Genomic DNA, 24,128 nt, shown 5'->3' with positions numbered 1-24,128 from the left:
AATATTTCAAGAGTGTGCTTTTTCCTTCTGAAGAAAACTCTGCACCTCCAGCAAGTATTTTTTTTTTCTATACAGAAAAATAAACACAGAGAAGAGCTGAAATAAAAACAGCATCCCTTCTTGTTTGAACCTTGAAAGATGCAGAGATCTCACAACTCCAGCACTGGGGTGAGAGATGCATCATACTCCTTGGTTATCAATGTTAATTTGCATTTAGCATGGTTCACTGTGTGCTATGGTATTGCCACTGCATTGTTACTCCATGCCCACAAAGAAGCCATGCACAGAAAACATGGTTACATTAATAAAAAAAGCATCAACATCAACTCTGCCTGATTCTGAGCACTAATGAAGCAAATTGCTCTTCAAAACTTACTTAGATGTTTTTACAACAGCAAGGAGCAAAAGATAAGGCCATAATTGAACTGTTGCCCAAAGGCAATTACTGATTGGAATTGATTCATTCTACAAACAAATTTGACCAATAGATTATTTGTCATGTTACAGCAGATTTGGGCAATACTGCTGCAGTTGTGAAAGAGACACAAACATCCAGCATGAATAGTTAGCACAGTTTGTTACCCTGTAGAGCTGCTTGTTGAATTACTCACTGGGAACTGAGCAGGGCACGCTACTTTGATGCTATAAAGCCATAGTGTTACCTCCCTGCTTTTATGTATGAATCTCAGGAATTGTTAACAGCAACACAAGCAGTTTGCTCTGAGCAACACAAATGTGACGGACTTAACATCAAAGTGATGCAAAATCCACCGAGAACAACAGAAAGGCTCCTATGGAATCCAGAGGACTTTGAATCAAGGCCTACCAGGGCCAAGTCTGCTGTTCTAATGGGTTTTCTAAGGGGATCCTGTGGGAAAATGGAAAAAGGATTCCAGTTTCTTGAATCCAAGGTCTACTGCTGCTTCGAGCTACTGCATCTGCAAAATCACTTGTTCAGCCTCTTTCCTCTTCCAGCCCGTGACAAAACAGCACAGGAGCTCTGAGCTTCATGGTTGCACGAAGGACTCTTTGCATTCAAGAAACTTCCCTCCCTCCCTTCCTCTTTCCCTCCCTCTGTCCCTCCCTTCCTCTGTTCCTCCAGTAAAGATGCTCCAGAATCCATCCAAGGTAAAAAAAATCATTGCTGCTACTCAGAAGGAGGCTGCATGAAAGAGGTCCTTGCATCACCAGCTGTCAGAGGATAGTGGGGTTGAGGTGCTGATCTTCCTGCAGTTACCCAAGTCCTTCCACACTTGAAGATCAAGATGCTGAACTGGGCACTGCTAAACTATTTCTCAAACCAACATGGAAGCTCAGAATGATGTGCAGTGTGACAGACTGCTCCTAGTTCTGGCTTCATACAGGACTCAGAGCTGTGTCAATGACTTAGGGTTTCTGCAAAAATCAAGGTTTTGGTTTTGTCATTGGAAGCCCCACATGGCTTGAGATGAGAGAGCAGAAGTCTTCCTGAACTGTCACACAATTCAGTTGCAGATGTGAACAGTGAAAGATGTTCTGAGGTTTTCTGATGTTAATTTAAGTAACTTTATGAGTTGTCCATGTGGAGGATTGGGCCCTTCCCTGCTCATAAGGACAGCTGATGGAGCATCCCACATGCCATTTCCTCAGCTCCCATATCTACATCTTCCCTTGGAAAGGACAGGGTTTTGTTAAGCTTTCAGGAACATTTCAAAGGCCTTTTCTCCGCTATCAAGGTGTTTTAGAGGGAAAGGGCATAAATGAGCAATATGATAGATACAGGGAGTTCTTATTTTGGTTGGGCAACAGATGAGGCATGTGGGTAATTTATTGCACTATAATTGTGTTATGTGATATCGATGCTGCAGTATTAATGACTGCAAAGTGCCCAGATTGATTCAGATGGCCATTTACTGTCATTATTACAAATCTAAATAAATAAATAAGAGCAGTTGAACTGATGTAGCTGAGAAATGTTTCAAAGTCACCCGGTGACATACATGTAGGCTCTTGTGAACAGGGAGTGACTCAAACAATATTGGGGACACTTTTTATTGGGGTCAGAAAGAAATAGAACAATTAAGTCATTTTCAGTCATATACAATATATTAGGAACTGTTTTAACAAGCACATTGCTAAACTGACTGCCATGAACAAAGCGTTTTAAAAAGCTGGGGTGTAAATATGCCAGGGAAAAAGAAAGAAAACATGTAAACTATGCTCAAAAATAGTCTGCAAATGTAAGGAAACAAGAAAAACTAAGACAATCATGCACATACCTCTCCTGCTACCATGGCCCAGTGAATACAGTGGTTACCATGGCTGGATCTGGCTATGAGGTGGACTTTAGAGGGCAAGCTTTGTTTCTGATCTCTGCCCAAACAGAGAGCCTTGATCCAGTCTGTTGGTTTGTGTACTTTGAACGAGCCAACCTCACACTGCAAGAGCCAGCAAGTTAAGTTTGAATTTATCTCATGCCTTCAGGTTTCTCTTAGCATCCCCTGTCTGGCTGTCATATCACACAGAGGGGGAGATGCGCTATCACTCGATATTCCAAAATATGACTCTGCATTTTTTCCCTAAAACACAACTGTGCAAGTCAGACAGCCAAGAATTACTTGCATTTCCCAATTCTTTTTATGTATCCATGGGGGTTTTTTTTCTTTCTTTTCTGAAAAGAAAAAAACTAAAATGTCGATCTTGCTAAAAGCTAATAATTTCATTAACCATTTGTGGGGAGTATTAACATATATTAAATACAGGCTCTTTATTTACGCTAAACATTTTGTTAGCTTCCAGAGTCATTGATACTGAAAAATATGAGAGCAAGTCTCTTGGAATAAATAGCTTCTTCATACTGAGGTACATTTGTGGATAGGTGGGACCCAAAGACAGCCAAGTAAGAACCTGCTGGTATTGATCTGCATGGAGAAAAAGATCTATTTTGGCTCCTCATACACCCACAACCTCTAACGATCATTGACTCTGTTGCCCAGATAAATTCCTTAGATAAACAACCAAAACCCAAATTAACATACGAACCATTAATAATCCAGTCAACAATTTTTATAACAATGACAACAAGAAAAAGATACGATTTCTTTTGAAGGTTTATTCTTAGCAATGTTTATGTGATGTGAACTTTGAATCTAAGTCACCTGCCAACAACCAGGAAAGCAAGTCAACTTTACAACTGAGACTAAACATTAGATATTCTTGTACTCATGGCTGCTGCTTCATCTCAGTATGTCCTCATTTTATGGGCTATCAGAAGCTAAGAAATATGTGTTGTGGCCATTTCTCACCTCACAATTCAATGGACAGAACAACAAGAAAAATAATATTTGGATATTTGGCTATAAAGCTGTTATTTATGTTTTTCAATTTAAGAAAAGTGAAAAATAAAGCTCCAAAACTTGCCCATTTGGTATGTTGCTGCTTTTTTGTCTTTGTCTTTTTTTTTTTTTTTTTTTTTTTAGCTTAACACCTGCTTTCAAATTTCTGCTGCAGAAAAGCTGTGTAAGCCGTGAGGAAGGTGCTCAGGGGTTACTCCCAACATCGAGCTCCCCTAGCGGCTGCTTCCCTCCCACCGTCCCCGTGGACAGAAACACCTCGCTTGGGATTTTCCCCATTCACGACCAGAAGGAAATGATTGCAAAAGGGATGTGGATACAATCCAAGAAAGAAAAAAAAATTATACTCACTCCCACCTGGGACTTTTGGAATGAGAAACTGTTGGGTTATTCAAGGAGAAATGAAAAGACCTAAAAGAGAAATATAAGGGTTTCTCTATAAACCTATAATCAGACATTACATATTGCCCTGATGAAGATATAAGGAAACACGTGGGAAATTCTGCTTTAAAGTTTGGTTCAACAGCAAATACACAGCAAAACCTAGATAACAATGTCTTATGAATCATTCTGCCTACAAAAATTTTTGCATGTATGATGAAAGGCTCTATTGACCATATCCGAGACAATGATCAGCATTAATCCACTAGCAAATGGATATAAAAACTGCAAAATCAATGCACAGTTATTCTGGAAAGCAAATATTTTCTACTTCTCCATACACACAAAATGTTTTCTTTTCTTGTAGCAGAAATGCTCACAGACTAATGCCAGACTAAGGGCACAGTAAAGTAATACCAGGTTTCATCTGCATGGCATCCTGAATTTTACCATCAAAGCAAAATGTGTGGAAAACTACAAGCTTAATTTTTCTTGTTGGTGCCAGGGTTTTGGCATTTTTGGAAGAAAACACCAAAGAGCAAGACTTGTTCTGCTTGTCATGATAGAGGTGCCAGCTAGCCAGTAATTCTGAACTGAAATTTCCAAGTTGACTTTCAAGATAGGTATTGCAATACCACAAGGATGGGCAACAAGGATGTGCACCAATTCCTTTAAAGAAAATGGGTTAACACTGCCATGAAGGAGGGTGGGGTATATAAAAAGAATCAAACAAAACTTCAGGTGAAAATCCTTCCTGAGTGTCCTTCTATTTACACCAGTTTTACTCTAGTATAACCTCTGTTTTCACTGAAGTTATTCATGATCTGCTTCTTGTTTGCTGTGATCCCAAATTTCTTGGGAAGTGCCACAGGTGCAAAGAGGCTACAAGGTTTCATGCTCTAAAAATGGAGAATTTATTTTAAAAATTATACATGAGGACAAATGTTGGCTATTAAGGATGATAAATAGCTGAGATCCAGTTAAAAGTCACACAGCATTTGCTTGTGTAGTTATCTGTATTTTGAGATTCATCAACCAAAATGTTTCAGCACAAGGAAAATTTGGAAACTTCAAATGGCCAATGAGCAACCTCTCTTGCACACTCTGAACCCTTCCTTAGCTTAATGCAGAGCCTGCAGCCATCAGCAAATCTGGATTTCATAAAAAATAAGGTAAATAATGTCTGATTCTCAAAGAACTTGTCTGGGGGTTGGGTGCATCCATCAGTGCCCCTCTGCAGCCCAGGCTGGGTGGGGATGGCCCAGGACAGCGCTGGCAATGGCCCCATCCATGCCACCATGGTGGGAGCTTCCAGTGGGTTTGGCTGAGCCCCTGGAAGAGCCTGTGTGTCAGTGAGGAGTGCAGGGCCATGGGGCTGTGCTGGGTGCCTGTGCTGGGACTCACTGGGGTTCGTAGGGGATGCTCCCACCATGGTGTGAGCTCCCAGTGGGTTTGGCTGAGCCTGGAAGATCCTACGTGTCAGCAAGGAGTGTGGGGCCGTGGGGCTGTGCTGGGTACCTGCACAGGGACTCTCTGGGGTCCGTACTGGATGCTCCAACATGATGGGACTGTGGTGTGGATCAGGGTCTCGATGACCCAGGGACCCCAGCATTGCAGCAGGGCTCTGGGGGTTGTGAGGAGCTCCACAACGGACCTGGCGCTGTGGGCAGGGCAGCAGAGCCGGGCACTTGCACGGAGCGGCCTCGCTCAGGGGCCTCCCCGGCACCCTCACGCTGGGCAGTCCTGCGGGACCCGGGGCCTATGGGGACCACGGTGGCTGTGGGCTCTGGACCATCCAAGGAAGGCGTCGGTGCCGGCCGGGGGCTGCTGCAGCTCTGGGGTGTTTGCTGTGGGAGGTGTGGGGCGGGCAGGGCTCGGCTCGGGGCTCCCCGCAGCCCGGGGCCGGGGCTGGGCCGGCGGGCCGGGGGCAGGGCCGGGACCCCCGCCCCCCGTGCTGCCGGCAGCGCGGAGCGGGGACTCGGGGGCTGTTGTTTTCCCAGAAGCTGTGGCATTTAAATAATAATTAAAAAGAAAGAAGAAAAGCTCCTGGTGGGGAGGAGAGGCAGGGTGCATCCCGGAGGCTCGGCGGGGCGGGCGGGAGCGCCGGCCCCGTTCCCCCCCGGCTTCCCCCGGTGTCCCCCTCGCACCCCCGGCTCCCCCCGCCCGGCTCCCGGCGGGGCCGCCGCCAGCTCCAGCCTGCGCTGAGGCTGAGCAGAGCCTCCCCGCTCCCCCAGCTCTGCTTTCTTTCACATCTAATTTGATAGGAGGGGGATTTCGAGCTTCCCACAGTTACAACTTTTCTTGATTTCTCCCTCCCCCCCCCCCCCCCCCCGCGCATTTCGCATTTATTACTTGCATTTAATTAATTCCTTCTTTGCGTTTCCTTTCCCTGTTAATCTTTGGGTGACTGCTTTGTACATATGGCAATCTGATAATGAGGGAGTTTGTCCTTATTCTCTAGACTTCTTCACTGCGATGTCCACCCATCCAGTGCCTGGGATATCGATCTTCTTTCCATGGGGAGGGGGACAAGGTAAGAGGGGTGATAAAAGTTTTGCAGTATTCCACACCATTAAGAATAGCTTTTATTCCTTGGCGCTGTTTAATCAACTGTTATATCAAGTCATGCTGTTTAGGCAACCACATCAAAAGAACATACCCTCTTTTGTATAAATTATATATTCCTTGTATCTGTCTTCTCGCATGCACGCAGACGGGGAGATAAAACTTAAGTTTGTTTTTTAATAGCATGAAGCAGGTATTTAGCTGTTATACAACTTGTTTCTGCAACTAAGTTGGTTGATAACAACCCAGGAGCCAAGCTACTGACTTTCTAACTTTTTACCCATTTCCAAGTCAAAACGCCTCAATTTAAAGGTCGGAAAGAGAAATCGACGACTCACTGAAACTCCACAAAGAAACATAAATAGCAGAAGAAAAGCATAGTCTAAGAAAGATGAAAGAGCACCAGTTAGAGTCGGCACCAGTTAGAGTTCGGACCACTTCTTTCACCTCTTTTCTAAAGTTTACCTGAAAAGACTACTTTGTCCCTTGAAAAGTCCGTGCTGACCTGTTTGTTGCAGTCTGCGGATATACAACTTTTTTACCACTTAAAACTAATTTTAAAATCCATTTTTAGGGTTTAAGTTGGTTACTATTCAGCTCAATGTCACAGACCAGAAAACTTCCATCTAGTTTTTCACCCCAAAGAGCTCTTTTTATTTCTTTTTTTTTCCTTTTTCTGCCTCTTTTTCTTTTTCAAACCCCACAACTCAAATAAAGTTTATTTTTTGGATGTATTTTGTTTTTCTGAGAAAATGGACTTTGAATTACTTTAGCACACCATCCTGGAATTTCTAAATACTCCTAAAAAACTTCTGAAACTTTCTAGATCCTAGGACAAATTGTTTTTTCTCAGGAGGAAAAGCAAATGAGCACTTTGCAGGCAGAGAAGTGTTTGTTCATATGGAACTCTACTGTTCTGTCTAACCTGCTCTATCAGCCTCATCTCTGCAATTTTGCTCGTCTCTCAACACCTTTGTCTGATTAGTAGCTTTTGGAGATCGGGATAAAGACATCACTTGCCACGCTGCATGAGATAACAATTAATTTAACATTAAACTTATCCCCTTTCCATTCACTTTGCTTGGATCGATCTCTGTTAATTGTGTTTGCGGATGCTTTCAACACTATGCTTTTCTTAAAAACTTAATGACACCCCGCAAGGAGGTGTAAGAGTCTAAAACGCTCCTCTCCGACTTTGACCAAAGAAACAAAGAATATAGCCCCAGCGTGCTCAGGAGACCATCTATTTTTAATCAGTTGACTATTCGTGCACTTCCGAAGATACAACGTTGTTTTAAACTGGGTGATAGTCATGATTTTATTTAAAAAAAAAAGTGCCCCATTGCAGTTGTGTGATACACAAGTCAGACACACTAACTTCATTTAACTGCCGCTTCGCATCAGACCTGTTTCTGCTGTTAAATGGTCATTTATCAGCTAAAAGGCGAGTGTGTTTAAAAATGTATGTCTTTGGGAGGGAGAGCAATCTCCCTTTTCAGGGGCAAGAAACCTGTTACAAAGCCATTTAGGTGGGTGCGCTCTGAAATGGCATTATTCCCCCCCGGGGCGTTAATATTACCCAAGTATGTTCCTATTTGCACGGCTCCCCGATAATTCGGCATTTTATTTAACCACAACTGCCCTTAGAAACTTGATTTGCACTGAAGCAGCCTGCTAATCTTAATTTTTTTTCCCCTCTTTCAGAGAGGCATCTGTTCCTCTTGCTGACAAATGTACCATTCTGCCAAGAAAGTTTTTGGAGGAAAAAAAAAAAAACAGGAGAAGAAAAAAAAAAAGAAAGAAAAAAGAAAGAAAAAAAAAAGCATGTAATTGATGTTATCCCAAGAAAGCGCGATCTCCACCCCTCTCTGCTCCAAGCCCTTCAGGTAAAAGGGAAAAAAAATCTTTCAAGAATTTGTTGCCTTTTTGAGGGTTAACATCAGAAGACAAGCTTGCCTCGCCTTGGCCAATCAGCTCTCGGCCCTGGCAGCTATAATATAGAACTAAAGGCAGACTCCTCTCACTAGCGTCTTGCTTTGCTACCATTAAAATCAGACCCTTTTTTTGTCTCTCGATTGCTGTCTCCCGACCAAACTCCGATGTGTTCCGTTATCAGCGACCTAAAGCCTGCCATTCCAGCACCTGTCTTGCTAGGGATCGGTGGATAGTATACGATTCAGAAAGCAGACAAGGACATAGGAGGAGAGAGAGCTCTAGAGAGACAGCCAGGGATAGGCACAGAAAGCTTTGAAGTAATTGGATTCAATGGACGAAATGCTGCTGTTGACAAGAATTCTCTTGGTGGGCTTCATCTGCGCTCTTTTAGTCTCCTCTGGGCTGACTTGTGGACCAGGCAGGGGCATTGGAAAAAGGAGACACCCCAAAAAGCTGACCCCTTTAGCCTATAAGCAGTTTATTCCCAATGTGGCAGAGAAGACCCTAGGGGCCAGTGGAAGATATGAAGGGAAGATCACAAGAAACTCCGAGAGATTTAAAGAACTAACCCCAAATTACAACCCTGACATTATTTTTAAGGATGAAGAGAACACGGGAGCTGACAGACTGATGACTCAGGTAGAGCCACAGAGATACCTGTATTTGTGTTTGTTAACCTCTCTGAGCAATCCTAAAGGACGCATCTGTCTTAGTATTTTTGAAAGCCCCCCCCCCTTTCCCTCTCCCCCTCTCCCCCCGCCCCTCCAAACTCGACTAGTTTCCCCATTGAATGTAAATAGCATCTATCCGGCCAAGTTAGCCGGGGCTGGAGCCGGAGCTGTTTCGATATTTGGTGGGGGAATCTGTGTGATACTTACAGTCATTACCGTGCCATGGCGTTCCCTGTAACTTGGTTAGAGATTGCTGTTTGCATTTGTCCCCAAGGATGCACTTTGATCAAACGAATTGCATACAGCTCAGAGGACCCCAAGTGTATAGTGACCGCCAGGCCACCCACTCATTATTACAAACGTAGTCCGCGGTTGCTGCGCCGGCTGACTTGATTTTTTGCTCTATTTATTTTATTTAATTTCTCTTTTTTTTTTTCTTTTCATTTCATTTTAACCTTCTATATTATTATTATTGTTGTCGCGAGCATATTCTAAATTTAGTAGGCATGCAGTCGTGCACTCACAAAAGGCAGCTGAAGCCGGATCGACCATTCCTCATCTGATTCCGTATTATATAGCTCGTATTGCAATACCATCATTTGCAATTGTGCCCATCAGAGCGTAAATATATTGATATTTCTTTAAGGATGCTCGCCGCCGATGCTCTGGTACTTCCATAGGGGAGGGACTTGCAACTTATCGGCATTGCATCACCTTCTGTTTTAAAAAATCTGATGGCACAAGGTTTACAACTGGGTAAATATTGGATTTCGGGTGGAATCGGATTGCGGAACTATTTTATGAACAAAAAGAAAGAATGGGAAAAAAAGATAAAGGTGAGAGAAAGAGAGAGAGAAAGAGAACCGCTCCGAGTCACCTCGTAATTATAATTCATGCTCAACAGAGAGCTCAGCGAAGTCAATTGCTCTGCTAATCCCGGAGTTTCAGAAACTACATGCAATCTAGACACTGGAAATGGGTTTCCTCCAAATATAGGTCAACAGCGCTTTTTTAATATTAATACATTTAAGCCCCACCTTCAGTGCTAGAGCAGGACTCGCCTGGAAGGACTAGGCGGGGAGTGGACGCGGGGAAGGGGGGGTGGGGGGTGGAATTTCCCAAACTCTCCCCGTTCCTCGGCCTGATTTTCCGCACGTTGCCGGGTCTCTCGGGGCGAGGGACCGGCGGCCGCCACCATCTCTTCCCGACCACCTTAAATCGCACCGCACCTCGGAGCGCGGCGGCGCCTCCGCCCGCCGCCGCCGCCGCCCCGCGCAGGGCTGCGGAGCGGAGCGGAGCGGGTGCCGGTCCCCGCTCGGGCGCGGCCCGCGCCCCTCCGCGCACCCGCGCTCCTCCGCCCCCGCTGCCTCCGGAGCCGCATCTCTCGCATTTTCAGCTCCACTTACTCCCCTCGCGTATCGATCGCGGCGGCTCGGGTTTCACCCTTCCCTCCGCAGCCCGGCGGCAGCGGCGGCGGCGGCGGCTCCGCGGGAGACGGGCTCCCGCCGGGGCTCTGCGCATCCCTCCGTGCGCGGCTGCGCCGGTGCGTGTGCGCGGCGGAGCGGAGCGGAGCGGGGCGGCGGGCGCGGGGGGCGCGGGGGGAGCCGGGCACGCTCGGGAGCGGGGCGCTGCGGGCCGGGGACGCGCTGCGGGCTGACCCCGGCCCCGCGGCTCTCCCGGGGCACGCCGCGCCGGCTACGCGGCTGGCCGCTCCCGCTGCATTAGCTGGCAGCGTCTGAACTCCTGACCTTCTGTCAGCTTCCCTCAGACGAACGAAACGAAAACAAATACTTTTCCCCCCCCTCTCCTTCAGTGCTTGTTCCCGTGCCTTAGACACAAAGGGGGGAGGTGGGCTGAGAGCGGCGGGGCCGGGGAGGCAGCAGGGCCGGGTACCCGCGGGCAGAGAGGGGAGCGAGATCGGGGAGCGAGCGGGGCTCCGGCACCCCGGGCCGGGCAGGGAGCGGGAAGCGGAGCGGGGCCGGGCAGCGAGCACTGCCGGCCCTCGCTCCCGGGCACGGCCCGGGGTGCGGTCGTGCCGCTGGCCTCCCTGCCTTGCTTTCCTCTCCTTCTCTCTCTCGCTCGGCCGGGAACCTCTGGTTAAATCCCAGCCTTTAAACTCCGGCCTCGGGAGCCCTTCAACCATGGAGAGATCTTTCATGGACAGAATCGTTAAACTTGCAGAGTGGTTGCCGAATGCATTAGTCGCTAGTTAATATTAACTCCAGAAGGGTGGGGGAGAACGCAAACAGAGGTAGGTAAGTCAGGTTCTCAACTTTGCAGGTGACACCAGCAGTTTGCTAAGGGCTCCCCCCTTCCTCCCTTTCCTCCCCCGCCACCCCGGCCATTGGCTGGATCGGGGAGAGAGATAAGGAGGCCAGGTCAGTATGATAAAGCTGGAATTTGTATGAAATAAAATAGCAATCTCGTGTAATGCAGGCAGACAACCAGTGCGTGATGTGAGGAATTTAGAGATCAACTTGGCATTTAGGAAGCCCACCAGGTTGTTTACACTGACAGGTACCTGTTAAGTGTTTCCTTCAAGCAATTCATTTGTGAAGAGATTAGGAGCTGGCAGGAGAGGGCTTGTTGAACAACTTTGCCTCCACACAAAGCGTTAGTGGAGGCAGCCCTGCTGAGCTTCACGGTGGCTGAACAGAATTGGGCTTGATTTGTGGCACACGACCCGATGAATTAATAAATAGTCTGGGCTTCACGGCTTTTGACTCTGACAATCCAGCTCAGGCAGTATAAAAGGGAGAAAAGTCCTTTAGGAGGCCGTTTCTCCTTCTTTATTTGGCCTGGAGCCGGGGAGTGGTGCTGGCAGGGCCGGAGCGGCCAGAGGAGCCCCCCGGCGCTGCCCGCGTCCCTGCCCGCGCCCGCTCCGCCCGTGCGGGGCACGACATCGCCATCGCCGTGTCGCGCAGCGCTGTCGCCTTATCGGCAGCTGGGCCGTTTGATCCTTCTCCCCCTTTCCCCTGTAAATCAGTGATGGAGCGTATCTATCCACTCAGGTGTGAGAGGGAGAGAGGGAAAAAATAAAATAAATCAAACTCAACTTCCTTGTCCCGCTGCACTTTGCTGCCGGGAACGGTGCCGAATCCAAACACCCGTCTCTCTCCATAAAACGGTAGGCCAGAGAGTCCAAAGTGAGCTCGTGACTGTGTTTTATATCTCTCGGGGACTTTTATATCTCTTTATATCAACCTGTGTGTTGCTGGAATCACTTTTATGGCTGTTGGTGAACACATGGAAACTTCCTTGCTAAGCAACCTTGTTACGTCCCTAAAAGTAGCGTCGTCTGAGTAATGGAGGGGCTTTGGGTTCCTGGGAGCTGTGAAAGGGGGACTCTGTGGTGTTTATTGAGCACACTGGGGAGGATGGTCCTGCAGAAGGCCAAGCATAGCAGTCAGGCCAGCAAAAGTGTGGGGAGAGCAGCTTACTGCATCCCGCCGTGGCTTACAGCCACATCGCTCTTTGCATCAAGAGAGCAACGTCGGGTAGATGCACCTGCATCTGCGTTGTTCTCCTCTCAAAAAGGGAGAAAAAAGCTGTCAACGTGTCTGTTTCTAACTCTGTACCTTTAGTCAAGTGCTTTTCAATACTTTCGGTGCTGATTTCCTGTTTCTGTCGGGCTGAGAGTCCTTTTCCCCTGTCGCCACTGTGTCTATTCCCCGCCTGGCTAAGATGGGAATCTCCCTAAAACTTTCAGGGTTTCAGGTCACCTCTTTTCCTCACTTTCCCCTGTCCTGTGTCCCTCATTACTCGATCCCTACGTGCTCCCGGTGCTGCTGGGCCCAGTTCAGCCCAGGGAAGGCTGGTGGCTCTGGAGGGTCAATGAAAAACCCTGCAGTACTTTCTGCACGGAGTTGGAAGGGTTTCACTCCACACAAAGGGGCTCCTAGCTTGCATAGCATCCCTGCTCCGCTTAACTTCCCTCCTTGGCCCTCCCTTGCTTTTCATCTTCCCACTAAGAGCTATATTATTGTATGGATTTGCTCGGCTTTGTAGGCGAGCGCCGATGTATGTTTGAAGCAGAATGAATGCTCCCAGCCCATGCAGCTTTGAGGGCTCTAATGAGTGATGGGCGAAGGGAGAGGAGAAAAAAAACACCCCTCCCTCCAGCACATAAAGGCTGTTAACATGTATTGATACCCTTTTCAACACAGAATTAAGCTGAAAAGACCCGCACAGACATTCCGGGGGGGAATCCGTGACTCTGAGATATATGGCGAGTGTTTGTTCTGGGCAGAAACTTTGCTCTCGGGAAGGGACAGGGCACTTAGCGGCAGGAATTTGCTCCGTGCAAGTGCCTTTGGATCGCCAGCGCCGGCAGAGGGGGGTCCCCCTGTCCCCGCAGCAGGTGCCAGGGCTGGGAGAAGGTCCGTCCCTGTGTTTCGTGGTGTTTGAGTCTCTGTTCATCCCGTGTCCCCAGATTCACTCTCTCCCTCCTCACCCACCTCCCCGTCCCTCTCTGGCAGCGGAGGTGAAGATGCTCAGCCCTGGCTGAGCCCATCCTGGGGCGCGTTTGGCGGGGAGGGCAGGAATGCCGCCTCTTTGGCGGGAGAGGGAAGCGGGATGCGGCCCAGGAGGATATCGATAACGAAGGGGGGGTGTTCCCCTGGCTGCAGCACCCCCACAATGACCCTTTCCTATCCGCCCGTGTCCCCGCAGCGCTGCAAGGACAAGCTGAACGCTCTGGCGATCTCGGTGATGAACCAGTGGCCCGGGGTAAAGTTGCGGGTGACCGAGGGCTGGGACGAGGACGGCCACCACTCCGAGGAGTCCCTGCACTACGAGGGCCGCGCCGTGGACATCACCACGTCGGACCGGGACCGCAGCAAGTACGGCATGCTGGCCCGCCTGGCCGTCGAGGCTGGCTTCGACTGGGTCTACTACGAGTCCAAGGCGCACATCCACTGCTCCGTCAAAGCAGGTAAGAGTCGTGCCGAGGTGGGGAGACATCCCAGGGCAGCGACTCAGCGCCCTAGAGCCTTCTGTGGCCTGTGTCTGCCGCCGGGCTCCATCTGTCCCTGCACTGTCCCCAACGCCCCGCCGGGGCTCCCGCGGGGATGGGAGCAGAGCCCCGGGGACCTTCCCCCGCCTCTTAGCGACCCCGTCGGAGCAGAGGTGGGGGAAAGAAAAGAGTGAGGGGGAAGGATAAAACAAAGCCCAGCCAGCTGCAGCAGTTTTTCACAGCACTTTTATTTGGGTGATTTGCTTGGCCAGCCTCCCCACGAGAGCTGCGCCGCAGCCACACACCCTTCTCCTCCCCCCGTGGGGTCTGATGCTTTCCCCATCCAAGGAGCGTGTTCAACACAAACACTCGTGGCCGTCTCCAGCCGCCCCGCTGGCTGCACGCCTTACTCGCGAGCGCTAATCTCTGAGTGGGAGCCGGCCAGGAAAATAAATAAGTAAAGTGGTCCCCAGCCTCCTTCAGCGGTAGCCGCTAGGAAATTCCCAGATAGGGATACACATACACATAATTTTTTTTCCTCCCCTCCCCTGTGCTTACAACGCCACACGCTGTCTCAACCCGGGAACAGCTCGCAAGAAATCCCCGACTCGCCGTTTCTTTTCTTGACACTTGACACGTTTTTTGGTGGAGCAAATCTGTCAGCGAGTGACAGCCCCCAGCTCCACCGCCTCCCTCCATTCAGCTGTAAGACATCGAAAGCTCTTTTTAAGAGCATACCCTAGCCCAGCAACCTGCTGGATGTGTCAGGAGACACTTGGCTGCAAAAGAAAATAATGGGCTTTCTTTAAATATAGCTGTTTGCTTCGAACCCATGGCAGGGAAACAGCCCAGCCATGCCGTGCCCACCCTGCAGGAGGGGTTCAGGTCCCCTGCTCCATCCCAGAGCTCCCCAGGGGCTGAGCACCTCTCCTGGCCCATGTGGGCTTTGTCCTGAGAGAACTGCTTTTGTTCAGCTCCTGGGTCCTTTCTAGGCGAAAAGAGGCCCTGCAAAGCTGTCAGCTGTGTGGAGATCTGAAGCTCCCCTTTCAATAGCCGAGATGGGCTTTGTAGCGCAAGGTGTCCGATTGTGGTGTGTGGTGACCTTAGCCCAGGAGCACCTCCTAATCCACCCCAGGGGTGTTTCACAGGACGGGAGCCACCCCAAGCTGCTTATTGAGATTCGGCACACAAGGACTCGGGGGCAATATTTGGAGGGTGTCAGGCAGGGTCGTGTGACTGTACGAGGCAGGCTGAAGGGAGCAGGCTTGAATTCCACTCTCTCAGCCTGATCTTAAACTGTCCAAACCTCATTTCATGACAGAGCATCTCATGAGAAGATTAAATCCCATAATGCCAGCAGGAAGATTCTTTATCTAGATCTCTGTTTGCAAAAAGTATGATCCAGGAGACTGGAATGCAAAGAAGAGTTCCCCCAAGGCCTGAATTATTGTCACCAGAACAGAGGAGGGAGAGGCAGGGGTGGTAAAAGGGACATTGATAATGCGCTACAGCAAGTATTTAGAGCAAGCTTCTACATTTAAAATTCAAATACAGATCTTGAGTGCCTTGGAAAAGTGGCTCTGCTGTGCAAATAGTGCTTGGAAGGTCCTGGGTTTTTGGAGAGTATGTGTGTGAATTGGCACATAGGGTTTCTGCACCTGAACAAATAGGGAGGGGGAGAAAAGGGGGGGAAGAAGCTGGGAAAAAAATGGAAGTGTCCTCTCTTCCAAGAGTGTCTGCATTTATTACATGAATCAGAATGACAATGCTGATCCTTTATTGGATTTTAATTAGAGAACCCAAACAAGCGCTGCTCAAAGAAGCAGATTTTCACACCTCTGCCAATTCACTGGCATGTTTGTAGAGCTGCTACACTACTACATCTATTCATCAAGTCCCTGAATATGCAAACAAAGCTCTAGCCAGACCTTTACTGCCAGCTTGTAGGAAGGTGTAGTTTACTAGCAGAGGCCTCCACATAAAGCACATAGCTTGTTTGTTGCCATGTCCTCCCTGAAGAGGGAGGCCTTGGAGATCTTGCTGCTTCATTTCTGAAGGAGAAGTGATAAAGTCATTAGCAAATCAATAACGGTCTAATTTTCACCCTTCCTGTCCTTCCTGAGAAAGTCATTAGGAGACACTCCAAGGATTTGTTTAAATCCTAGGAATTTCAGTAGCAGTCACAGAGACAAAATATAAAATCTGTCCATCTTTAGGATCTAAATCTGCAGGTCTCCTGACTGGTATAGGGAGTAACTGACAGAAAGCAGGGAAAGGCAAGGAAGGGATGGGGAATCTCAACACTTGCTACCATGACATACTGTGGGATATCAACCAATATTTAAAAAACCAGAGTGGTTAGGAACACTGCAAGTCCCTCTGTTAAGACAGAGATCAGCCTGGAGCACAGCAGACTTCTTTTCCCACCACCCCACAGGTGGCTGAACTTCCAAAAAGTGATTTACAAGAGAGACAGAGCCTCATTGATACTTTTGCTTTCTTTAAGTCTGAGATTGTTCCTCTCAGTAGTACAGGAAAGCAGCAAAAGCTGCTCTAAACTCTGAGTAACTCCCAAGAGTTACTCAGGAGGAGGCATTTGCCTGGGCCTGGCACAGTGTTGGGCTGCTCTGGGACCACACGCTCTGAGGCAGGGAAGAGCCTGCTTCTCCTAGGAGGGAGGGAGAGATTTCTTTCTTTTTGGGAGAGGATTGAAGCAGAGTGCTGGAGATGCCAGGCAAGGTGCTGTGAATGTGGGATGTGCCCCAGTAGCCACCATGCTGAGGAAGGCTGGAGGCAGCACGGGGGCTTGTGCAGCACTATGCAGGGGGATTTGGGAAATTTGGGTTGTGGCTTTGCAGTGGCAAAATTTGTGTGCAACCTGGGGCAAAGTCTCCTCCTGTTCTTTGCTGTTTGCTGCCCTAGATGTGCTCCTTGAGTAAGAGCTGAGTGGGGACCCTGAGCATCGAGAGCACAGGCACTTGCTTAGAGAAGAAACTTTATGCCAGCAAAATGACTCGGCTTTGAAAGCCTGAAAGTTATCTGGCATCAGGTGTCAGTGCAGGGTAAACAGTAGCCAAATGGGAAGTTCTTCCAGAAGAGATTTTGTTCTGGAACAGTTTTCTCAGTGGAAATATTTTGGCTCATTTCCCTTATGAGACAAATCACTCTTGTAACTCCTAACCTAGAGGAGATTTTGCACTGGCTCAAATCTGGCAGGAAGGGGATTCTCACTTGACCCACTGAGTACAAATGGGGTGTGCTCATAGATAAGGGTGAAGGAATTTCAGAGGCTGTGTCCTGAGCTTTCTTGGTGGGTTGGGGTGGCTGGGGAAGCAATAAGTTCCTGCATGCTCCCATGCCCCATCCTGGGCAAGAAAAAAAAAAAGGAAAAAAAATACACATGTGCCTCCTCTAACCCTGCTGTGCCTCTCTCCTTGCACAGAAAACTCAGTGGCGGCCAAATCCGGTGGTTGCTTCCCCGGCTCGGCCACGGTGCACCTGGAGAAAGGTGGGACCAAGCTGGTGAAGGACCTGAGGCCTGGAGACCGGGTGCTGGTGGCCGACACCGAAGGCCGTCTGCTCTACAGCGACTTCCTCACCTTCCTGGACCGCGAGGACGGCTCCCACAAGCTCTTCTACGTCATCGAGACGCGGCAGCCCCGGGCCCAGCTGCTGCTGACGGCCGCCCACCTCCTGTTCGTGGCCCCCCAGCAGAACCAGTCGGAGGCAGGGAGCACCGGCGGCCGGGCGCTGTTCGCCAGCCGCGTGCGGCCGGGCCAGCGCGTCTTCGTGCTGGGCGAGGGCGGGCGGCGGCTGCTGCCGGCGGCCGTGCACCGCGTGTCGCTGCGGGAGGAGGCGTCGGGAGCCTACGCGCCACTCACCGCCCAGGGCACCATCCTCATCGACCGCGTGCTGGCCTCGTGCTACGCCGTCATCGAGGAGCACAGCTGGGCGCACTGGGCCTTCGCTCCCTTCCGCCTGCTGCAGGCCCTGCTGGCCGCCCTCTGTCCCGCCGGGATGGGGTGCCCCATGGGAGACCCCACGGCCCCCGGCATCCACTGGTACTCTCGGCTCCTCTACCGCATCGGCAGCTGGGTGCTGGATAGTGACTCTCTGCACCCGCTGGGCATGATGGTGTCGTCCAGCTGAGGGCACCCCGCGCCAGCCCGCCAGGCTCCAACGGAGAGACAGAGACACGGAGGGAGAGAGAGAGAGAGAGAGAAAGGAGAGAAAAAAAAAAGAGAAAAAAAAAGAAAAGAAAAGAAAACGCTAAAAGAAAAAAAAAAAGGAAAAATTACATATTTTTAAAAAAGAGCACGAATAAGACTTAAAAATAATAATAATAAAATAATAATAATTAAGTAGGACAGTCCAAAGTAGACTTAAAGGGAAACAAAGACCCCTGGAAGTTCTGTTCTGTTTAGTTTATAAATATATATATATTTTTATTTGTTCTTTTATTTTGTTTGTTGTTTGTTTTTTTTTTTTTCCTCCTCTCCTGGATATTTATTTCTTTGGTATTTTGAATAGATGTTTTAAATGATATGAACCGGACCTTCAAGAGCCTTAAATAGTTTCTTTGATAATTTATTATCATGTGAACTGTACTCACAGGAGAAAAAAATTATTTTGTGAGGCCAAGCAAAACTGCGCAGAGTCTATTTTTCTACATGTCACGTGTGTCCTGACTTTCAGAAAGCAAAATTCTGTACTTTCCCATCTCTCCATTACATTGCTCTTTCATTTCAGCAAGTCTAAAAAACAAGAAAACAAACAAACAAACACACACAAAAAAGACAAACTTCATGGGGGTCCGTAAATTATATTTTTATACACAGAATTGTAAATTAGATTTTTTTGAGAGATCAATACTTAACTGAATCACATTTCGTTTTTTGAAATAGTGTAAAATATGAGAATATATTATTTTAATTTAAATAGTTGCAAATGTAACATCATTTCCTGTATTGTTTTCCATGTTTTGCTTTGTAAAAAACATCATTTGGCCACGTTCATGGAAGTTCATGGAAGTCGAGACTGTTACACAAACTTTTTATTTGCAAAAACCGTAAGAAACTTTGTTATTTTTAACTTCAGAAAAAGTTTATTAGAAAATAATATTTTTTAAAAAGCGCACATGGCGGCAATTCTGTGACGATGGAGATGGTAGTTTGTACAGAGGGGGGAAAAGGATGTTTTGCATTAATAAATTGAGAAATAACTGCTGTAAATTTACTAAAATGTATTTTTGAATATTTTGTAATAGTTTTAATAGTTTTATAGAAATAAAATGTGCCATGCACAGTTTGGTTAGTATATAATAACTAAGAGTTCCTGGTGCATCCCATTTTTTTTTCCTTTTTGCTTGTTGGTTTAGGAAACATGATACCTAAATGAGTGCCCTTTATTTTATTTAGATGTGTTGCTTATAACATTTTATTTTGGTACTTTAATTAAGGAAACGAATCCATCACATCTGTGCATAACCTGGAATCTCTTGTACTGACAGTAGAACCTCACTTATTTGCACGAGTGACCAGCAGACGGGTTTCCCTTTGCCAGAGCCCTGGCTCCCCACCCCTGCTCAGGCAATGCTCCTCTCTTCCAGCTGCAGCCCTGACTCCATGCTCACTTCCCAGTCTGGAATGGAGACTGTAGATGGCTCTGAAAATTGATTTCTGAGGATGCTAAATCAAGTTTTCCCTTTGAAGTGCATTAATGTGAAGGCAGGCAGCTGCCTTCTCCTTGTGGCAACCCCGGGGTTTCAGTGGGCTTCAATCTGGGTGCCCAGAAGATGGAAATCTGAGGGAGAGACATTGACTTTGGTGAGTTAGAGGGATTCAGGTGGCTGATGCTGGAAGAAGGATCATGAGATCCACCAGATTTCACTGGCTGCTTTGAGTAACAGCACGGAGTTTGCGGCCACTGACAACAGAGCAAAGCACCCTTTGCAAAACAAACAAAAGGATAAAGATTTGTTCATTTATGCTGAGAGACTTTCCTTAGCTGTAATGCAGGAGTCTGTCCCCAGCCACCCATGGGTGAATGTGCTGGAGATGTGCTTCAGGAGCTGAGTGGTGGGGCCAGTGCTGCATCCCCTGCCTGGTCCCAGCCCCAACCCACCCTGAGGGGATCATCCTTGACAGGTGCTGATCAGTGAGGTTCTGCTGCACCACGTGCTCCTCCATTGAGGGTTTCCAGGATCCCTTTAAAAATTTTGCAAAACATTGTGTGTGCATGTGTGTGCGCGTCTGCGACGGGACCGTGCTGGAAGGGAGCTTGCCTTGAATGTCTTCTCACCTTTTCTTTGGTTTCCATTACTTGCCAGTCTAGGATGTTCACCCACCAGGCCTTTTGCTCCAGACACAGCCATGTTCTCTGCTGGGATGGATGGCAGCTCCACAGCCTCCCAGAACGTCCCTGCCTGGGGCCATCTCCAGAGAGTGTTGACCATGCCCTTCCACGCTGAAATCCCAGGAGCTTCTGGAGCGCAGTCAGGAGCTGGAGGCCGAGTTCCACACACGAGCACTGCTGTGTGAAGTCCTGACAGATGGATGTGGTTTCTCCTTCCTGTCAACTTCTAGTCCAGCCCCACTTCCAACCTCCAAAGCTTGGACATGGCCAAGGTGATGAGACTTTGGAGTGACCACAGTGTGCTGCAGCACCAGGAGAGGAACCAAGCCACCCTCATGCCTGCCCAACGAGAGGCATCACGGGGGACGTGGACTGCCTGGTGGGTGCTGAGGACCTGCTGCCCACCCCAGCTTGGACTCTGTCACCTCCCTGTCTTTGGGGTGTGCTGAGGGCTGCAAACCCAGATGATCTGGGGCATGTGAGAATGTGACCCTGGAACAAATGAGTCTCTGCTGTAAGAGTCTGGCCTTAGTTTGGCAGCGTCTGGGTGTCTGAGCTCTCTTACCCTGTCTCTAAGAGGTGGTAGCCATTTTAAAAGGCCTCTACACTCAAAGAAATGACCATGTTGGAAGGTGCCTTCTCCAGAGGTTGAGTGGTGGAGGTGTTTAGGGATGTCAATGATCAAACTTAAAGCCACTGGCTGGAGGGCTTCAATCTAAATTGCAACTGAGATGTTTAAGAGCCGTCAGACGAGAGCCCACACTTGTGTCAGGGCAGGGCACATGCCTGGATGGGACCACACCAGACATTGCCTCATTTAATCTTCACCCAAAGGCCGAGATGAGCTCAGGTCTTTGTGGTGTGAGAGAAGCTTAGATGCTCTTACACTGGGATCAGCCTGTTTCACTGAGCAGAGAAACGCTGTGCCACATTTCCCGTCACACCTACTCCAAGCAGTTTTACGTCTTCCTCTCACCGTGTCTGAATTCCACCTCTCCCTCTGGCTCCTCTCATCAGGATCACCCCTCTGTGGTGTGTTAGAAGTGCTTCCTTAGATGGGTCAATCCAACCCACAGCCACAGCTCTTGTATGAAGGATGTACTGTCATAACCTTGTGCAAAACATCTAGGAGATGTCACTGTCCGTTTTCAGGGTCCGAGTATGGCAATAGTTTGTATAAAATGTACACATAGTGGTGGCTACAGAATAGTTTATGACTAAATACATATCTATTACTGTCAAAATAATGTATAAGAATGTACTTGAAGCTATTATCCTTGTGCTCTGTTGTCTGAATAATTAAAGAAATTACAGAGACTTCCTGAAATGTCTGATATGTGATGGCATTCCTATTGCACAGCTCTGAGGAGTTTACACTGATGAAATTGAAATGCAGAGTGGGGATCCTGCGGGATTTGGTATTGGACTCTTCAAACATACCAGGAATTGTGCCAGTGGGGCTTCATGCGGTGGCCACAGCCTCCTTCTCCTCCCACCCACAGCCACGTGGGCAGTCTGTCATTTACCTGTGAAATATTGCGTGGCTCTGCAAAGCCAACTCATTTGGAAGGGCTCTTTGGGGTGGCAGAGGTGCCCTGAAGGGCAGCCACCAGCAGCTGCCTGTCCTCTCCACCTCCCCCAGCCAAGCCAATGTGAGAAATGACCCTAATGAGACTGGGACGAGTCTGTGTTTACTCGACCAATAGTTCAGGCAGTGCCCTGGTGCTCAAACCCTCCAAAGGGAGGCTTGGATGTGCCATTAAAGAGGATCACATCCACAGTGCAATTAAAATCCAAGCCAGGTGTTTCCCAGCCAGGTAGCTGTGCTGTGCCTCAGCTCTTTGTGCCCTCACAGGGAAAGTTTGCCTAGCTGGATCTTTAGACATATATATATATGCACATATATGTCTACATTATTATCCTGATATTAGGAGCTCAGCACATCCCACCAGGACATAAATATATTTACACTGGCCCTCCTGAGCATTTCCCACCATGCTGAAGCTGAGCAGGAGATGTAAATCAGCCTAGCTGGGCGATAATTGGGCAGCAGTTTTGCAGCCCCAGTACAGCAACTATTTCAATTACAGGGGGAAGGAAACCAGAAAGAGCATTTTATCTTACTCATTACTGCAAGCCATAAGGGACCACTAGATTTCTTAAGCTTTTGAAATTCTCTCTTCAGCAGTTTCTGCCTTAAAACTAGTTCAAACTTAACTGGAAAAAAGGTCAATTTTCCACGTACAGAGCCCTTCAGAGCTTTCAAAGGAGCAGTGTTAATGTGATCCTTGGCCCAGGAGGGCTGAAAGGGAAAAAAAGAATCTGTAAAAAAAAGCATCTTTACAAGCAATGGGATTGTCTCAGATTTGATAGGGGCCCCACAGCCACTGTTTGGGCCAAGATTGTTAAATACAATTTTTAATGCTTTGCGTTTAGGGTTTTTGGACTTTTGTATTTAAATAATTTTGGTTTTCAGGGATGAAAAGGAGTGAACAAATGCAGGAAATATGAGTTTAATGATCTTGTCCTGATTCCAGTGAAATCAAGAGTGGCATCCAGAGGTGATTTGGGTGCACAGGCAATTGTGCACCTTAAAGCTGAGTGCAGGACCCCATATAACTTCTTTTCCTTTCATTTTTAAGTGAGAGCAAGACATCTCTTTGGACAAATATTACTGCAAATCACGAATGAAACCACAAGGTCAGGAAATCTGTTTGGGGTAAAAGTATTTGTTTTGATGTCCTGTGACCTAAATGTGAAATAAATATTAGATTTGCTCAGTTTGGTGTGAACAAATGTCTGTTTGTATTACTGGGGAGGTGAGGTGACAAGGGATGTGACTGTGGAGGGTTCCTTGGCCACCAAACTCACATTTGGCTGCTGCCCAAGGGCAGGAGGGGTTGGACATGGGGCAAAGTTTGCCTGGGGCAGACCTCTGTGACATCAGGATGGCTCCCTTGGAAAGGGGATGTGCTCACAGGGAAACCATACTTGGCAATGCTGGATCGTTCCAAGTTTTGAGACTTTTGATGGCATTGTCTGCAAGGGAGTGGAAGATCCATCTGTGTGCAATTACAGCGACTTCCTTTTGGTCTCATGACAGACAGACACTGTGTCACAGACCTGTCACAGGCTTTCCCTGGGTGGAGGAAACTTATTTACAGGCAGGATACAGATCAGGCTTTGGCTAGTGCATTTCATGGGCCTTTTTTTTTTTTTTTTTTTTTTTTTTTTTTGAGCAGTTCAGGCTGTAAGCAGCCCCTGGTGGTCCCAGGTCTCACCTCAGCCCATCCTGAACAATCTGCTGGAGGCCACCCTCTGTCAGATCCCACATATCTGCAAGGATGGAGGGGCTCCATCCCTCTGAGAAACTGGCATTGTTAAATAAGCTAGCAGTTTTCCTAAATAGAGCAGCCTTGCATCCCATCCACCAAGAATCTTCCTTTACAGTCTCCTTGCATTTATTCTGTGAGGAAGGAGAGCAAAGAGTTAAAACAAGATTGGTTTTAAGAAATCCCATACTCGGAATCTGGGACATTCAGAGCTCTGCCAAGCTCTGCTGCTGCTCCTGCAGCCTGCCCTGAGCACAGAACTGAAACCTCACTCACCCAGCTCACCTCTTCCTTGTCAGTCAGCCCCATCCTGTTTTCTACAGCAGTGAGAACTGGTTTTAATTATTAGACAGTAATGAATGAAAATAAATATTAGTCTCAGGATTGCTCATGAACAATTCTCTTGGAATAGTCACAGGTTGGGTGTAAGCTTTGTTGGCTTTGCCAAATGATGCCCTTTCTACTCAGCAAAGTTCTGGAAACAGGAGTGTAATAAATGTTCAGTATCAAACAAGTCTGTTCTGGCAGAGTATTTGTGAACAACCATTTTGTGCTAACACCAATAGAAGCTATGACGTTCACAGGCATCAGAAAGTCCAACTGC

At 48.0% G+C, this 24,128-nt stretch overlaps 1 protein-coding gene across 1 annotated transcript; it reads left to right on the top strand.

Annotated features, from left to right (window-relative positions):
- Positions 1-8,318: 8,318 nt before the first annotated feature.
- Positions 8,319-22,906, top strand: SHH (sonic hedgehog signaling molecule). Its single transcript, XM_064703898.1, has 3 exons — positions 8,319-8,852; positions 13,556-13,817; positions 17,281-22,906. The coding sequence occupies exons 1-3, from the start codon at positions 8,544-8,546 to the stop codon at positions 17,985-17,987; spliced, it is 1,278 nt and encodes a 425-aa protein (XP_064559968.1). The 5' UTR covers positions 8,319-8,543; the 3' UTR covers positions 17,988-22,906.
- The last annotated feature ends 1,222 nt before the right edge of the window (positions 22,907-24,128 follow it).

The sequence above is a fragment of the Zonotrichia leucophrys genome, chromosome 2 (genome assembly GCF_028769735.1).
Source record: "Zonotrichia leucophrys gambelii isolate GWCS_2022_RI chromosome 2, RI_Zleu_2.0, whole genome shotgun sequence".
Classification (NCBI taxonomy): domain Eukaryota; kingdom Metazoa; phylum Chordata; class Aves; order Passeriformes; family Passerellidae; genus Zonotrichia; species Zonotrichia leucophrys.
Note: the sequence above shows the minus strand (reverse complement) of the source record. Positions and strands in the feature narration are given on the sequence as shown.

What these genes read in the sequence shown, in the direction of transcription:
- SHH (XM_064703898.1), top strand. Translation starts at nt 8,544, where the DNA reads ATGGACGAAATGCTGCTGTTGACAAGAATTCTCTTGGTGGGCTTCATC. An exon ending in CTGACAGACTGATGACTCAG is followed by an intron (nt 8,853 to 13,555) that starts GTAGAGCCACAG and finishes GTGTCCCCGCAG; the next exon opens with CGCTGCAAGGACAAGCTGAA. An exon ending in CCACTGCTCCGTCAAAGCAG is followed by an intron (nt 13,818 to 17,280) that starts GTAAGAGTCGTG and finishes CTCCTTGCACAG; the next exon opens with AAAACTCAGTGGCGGCCAAA.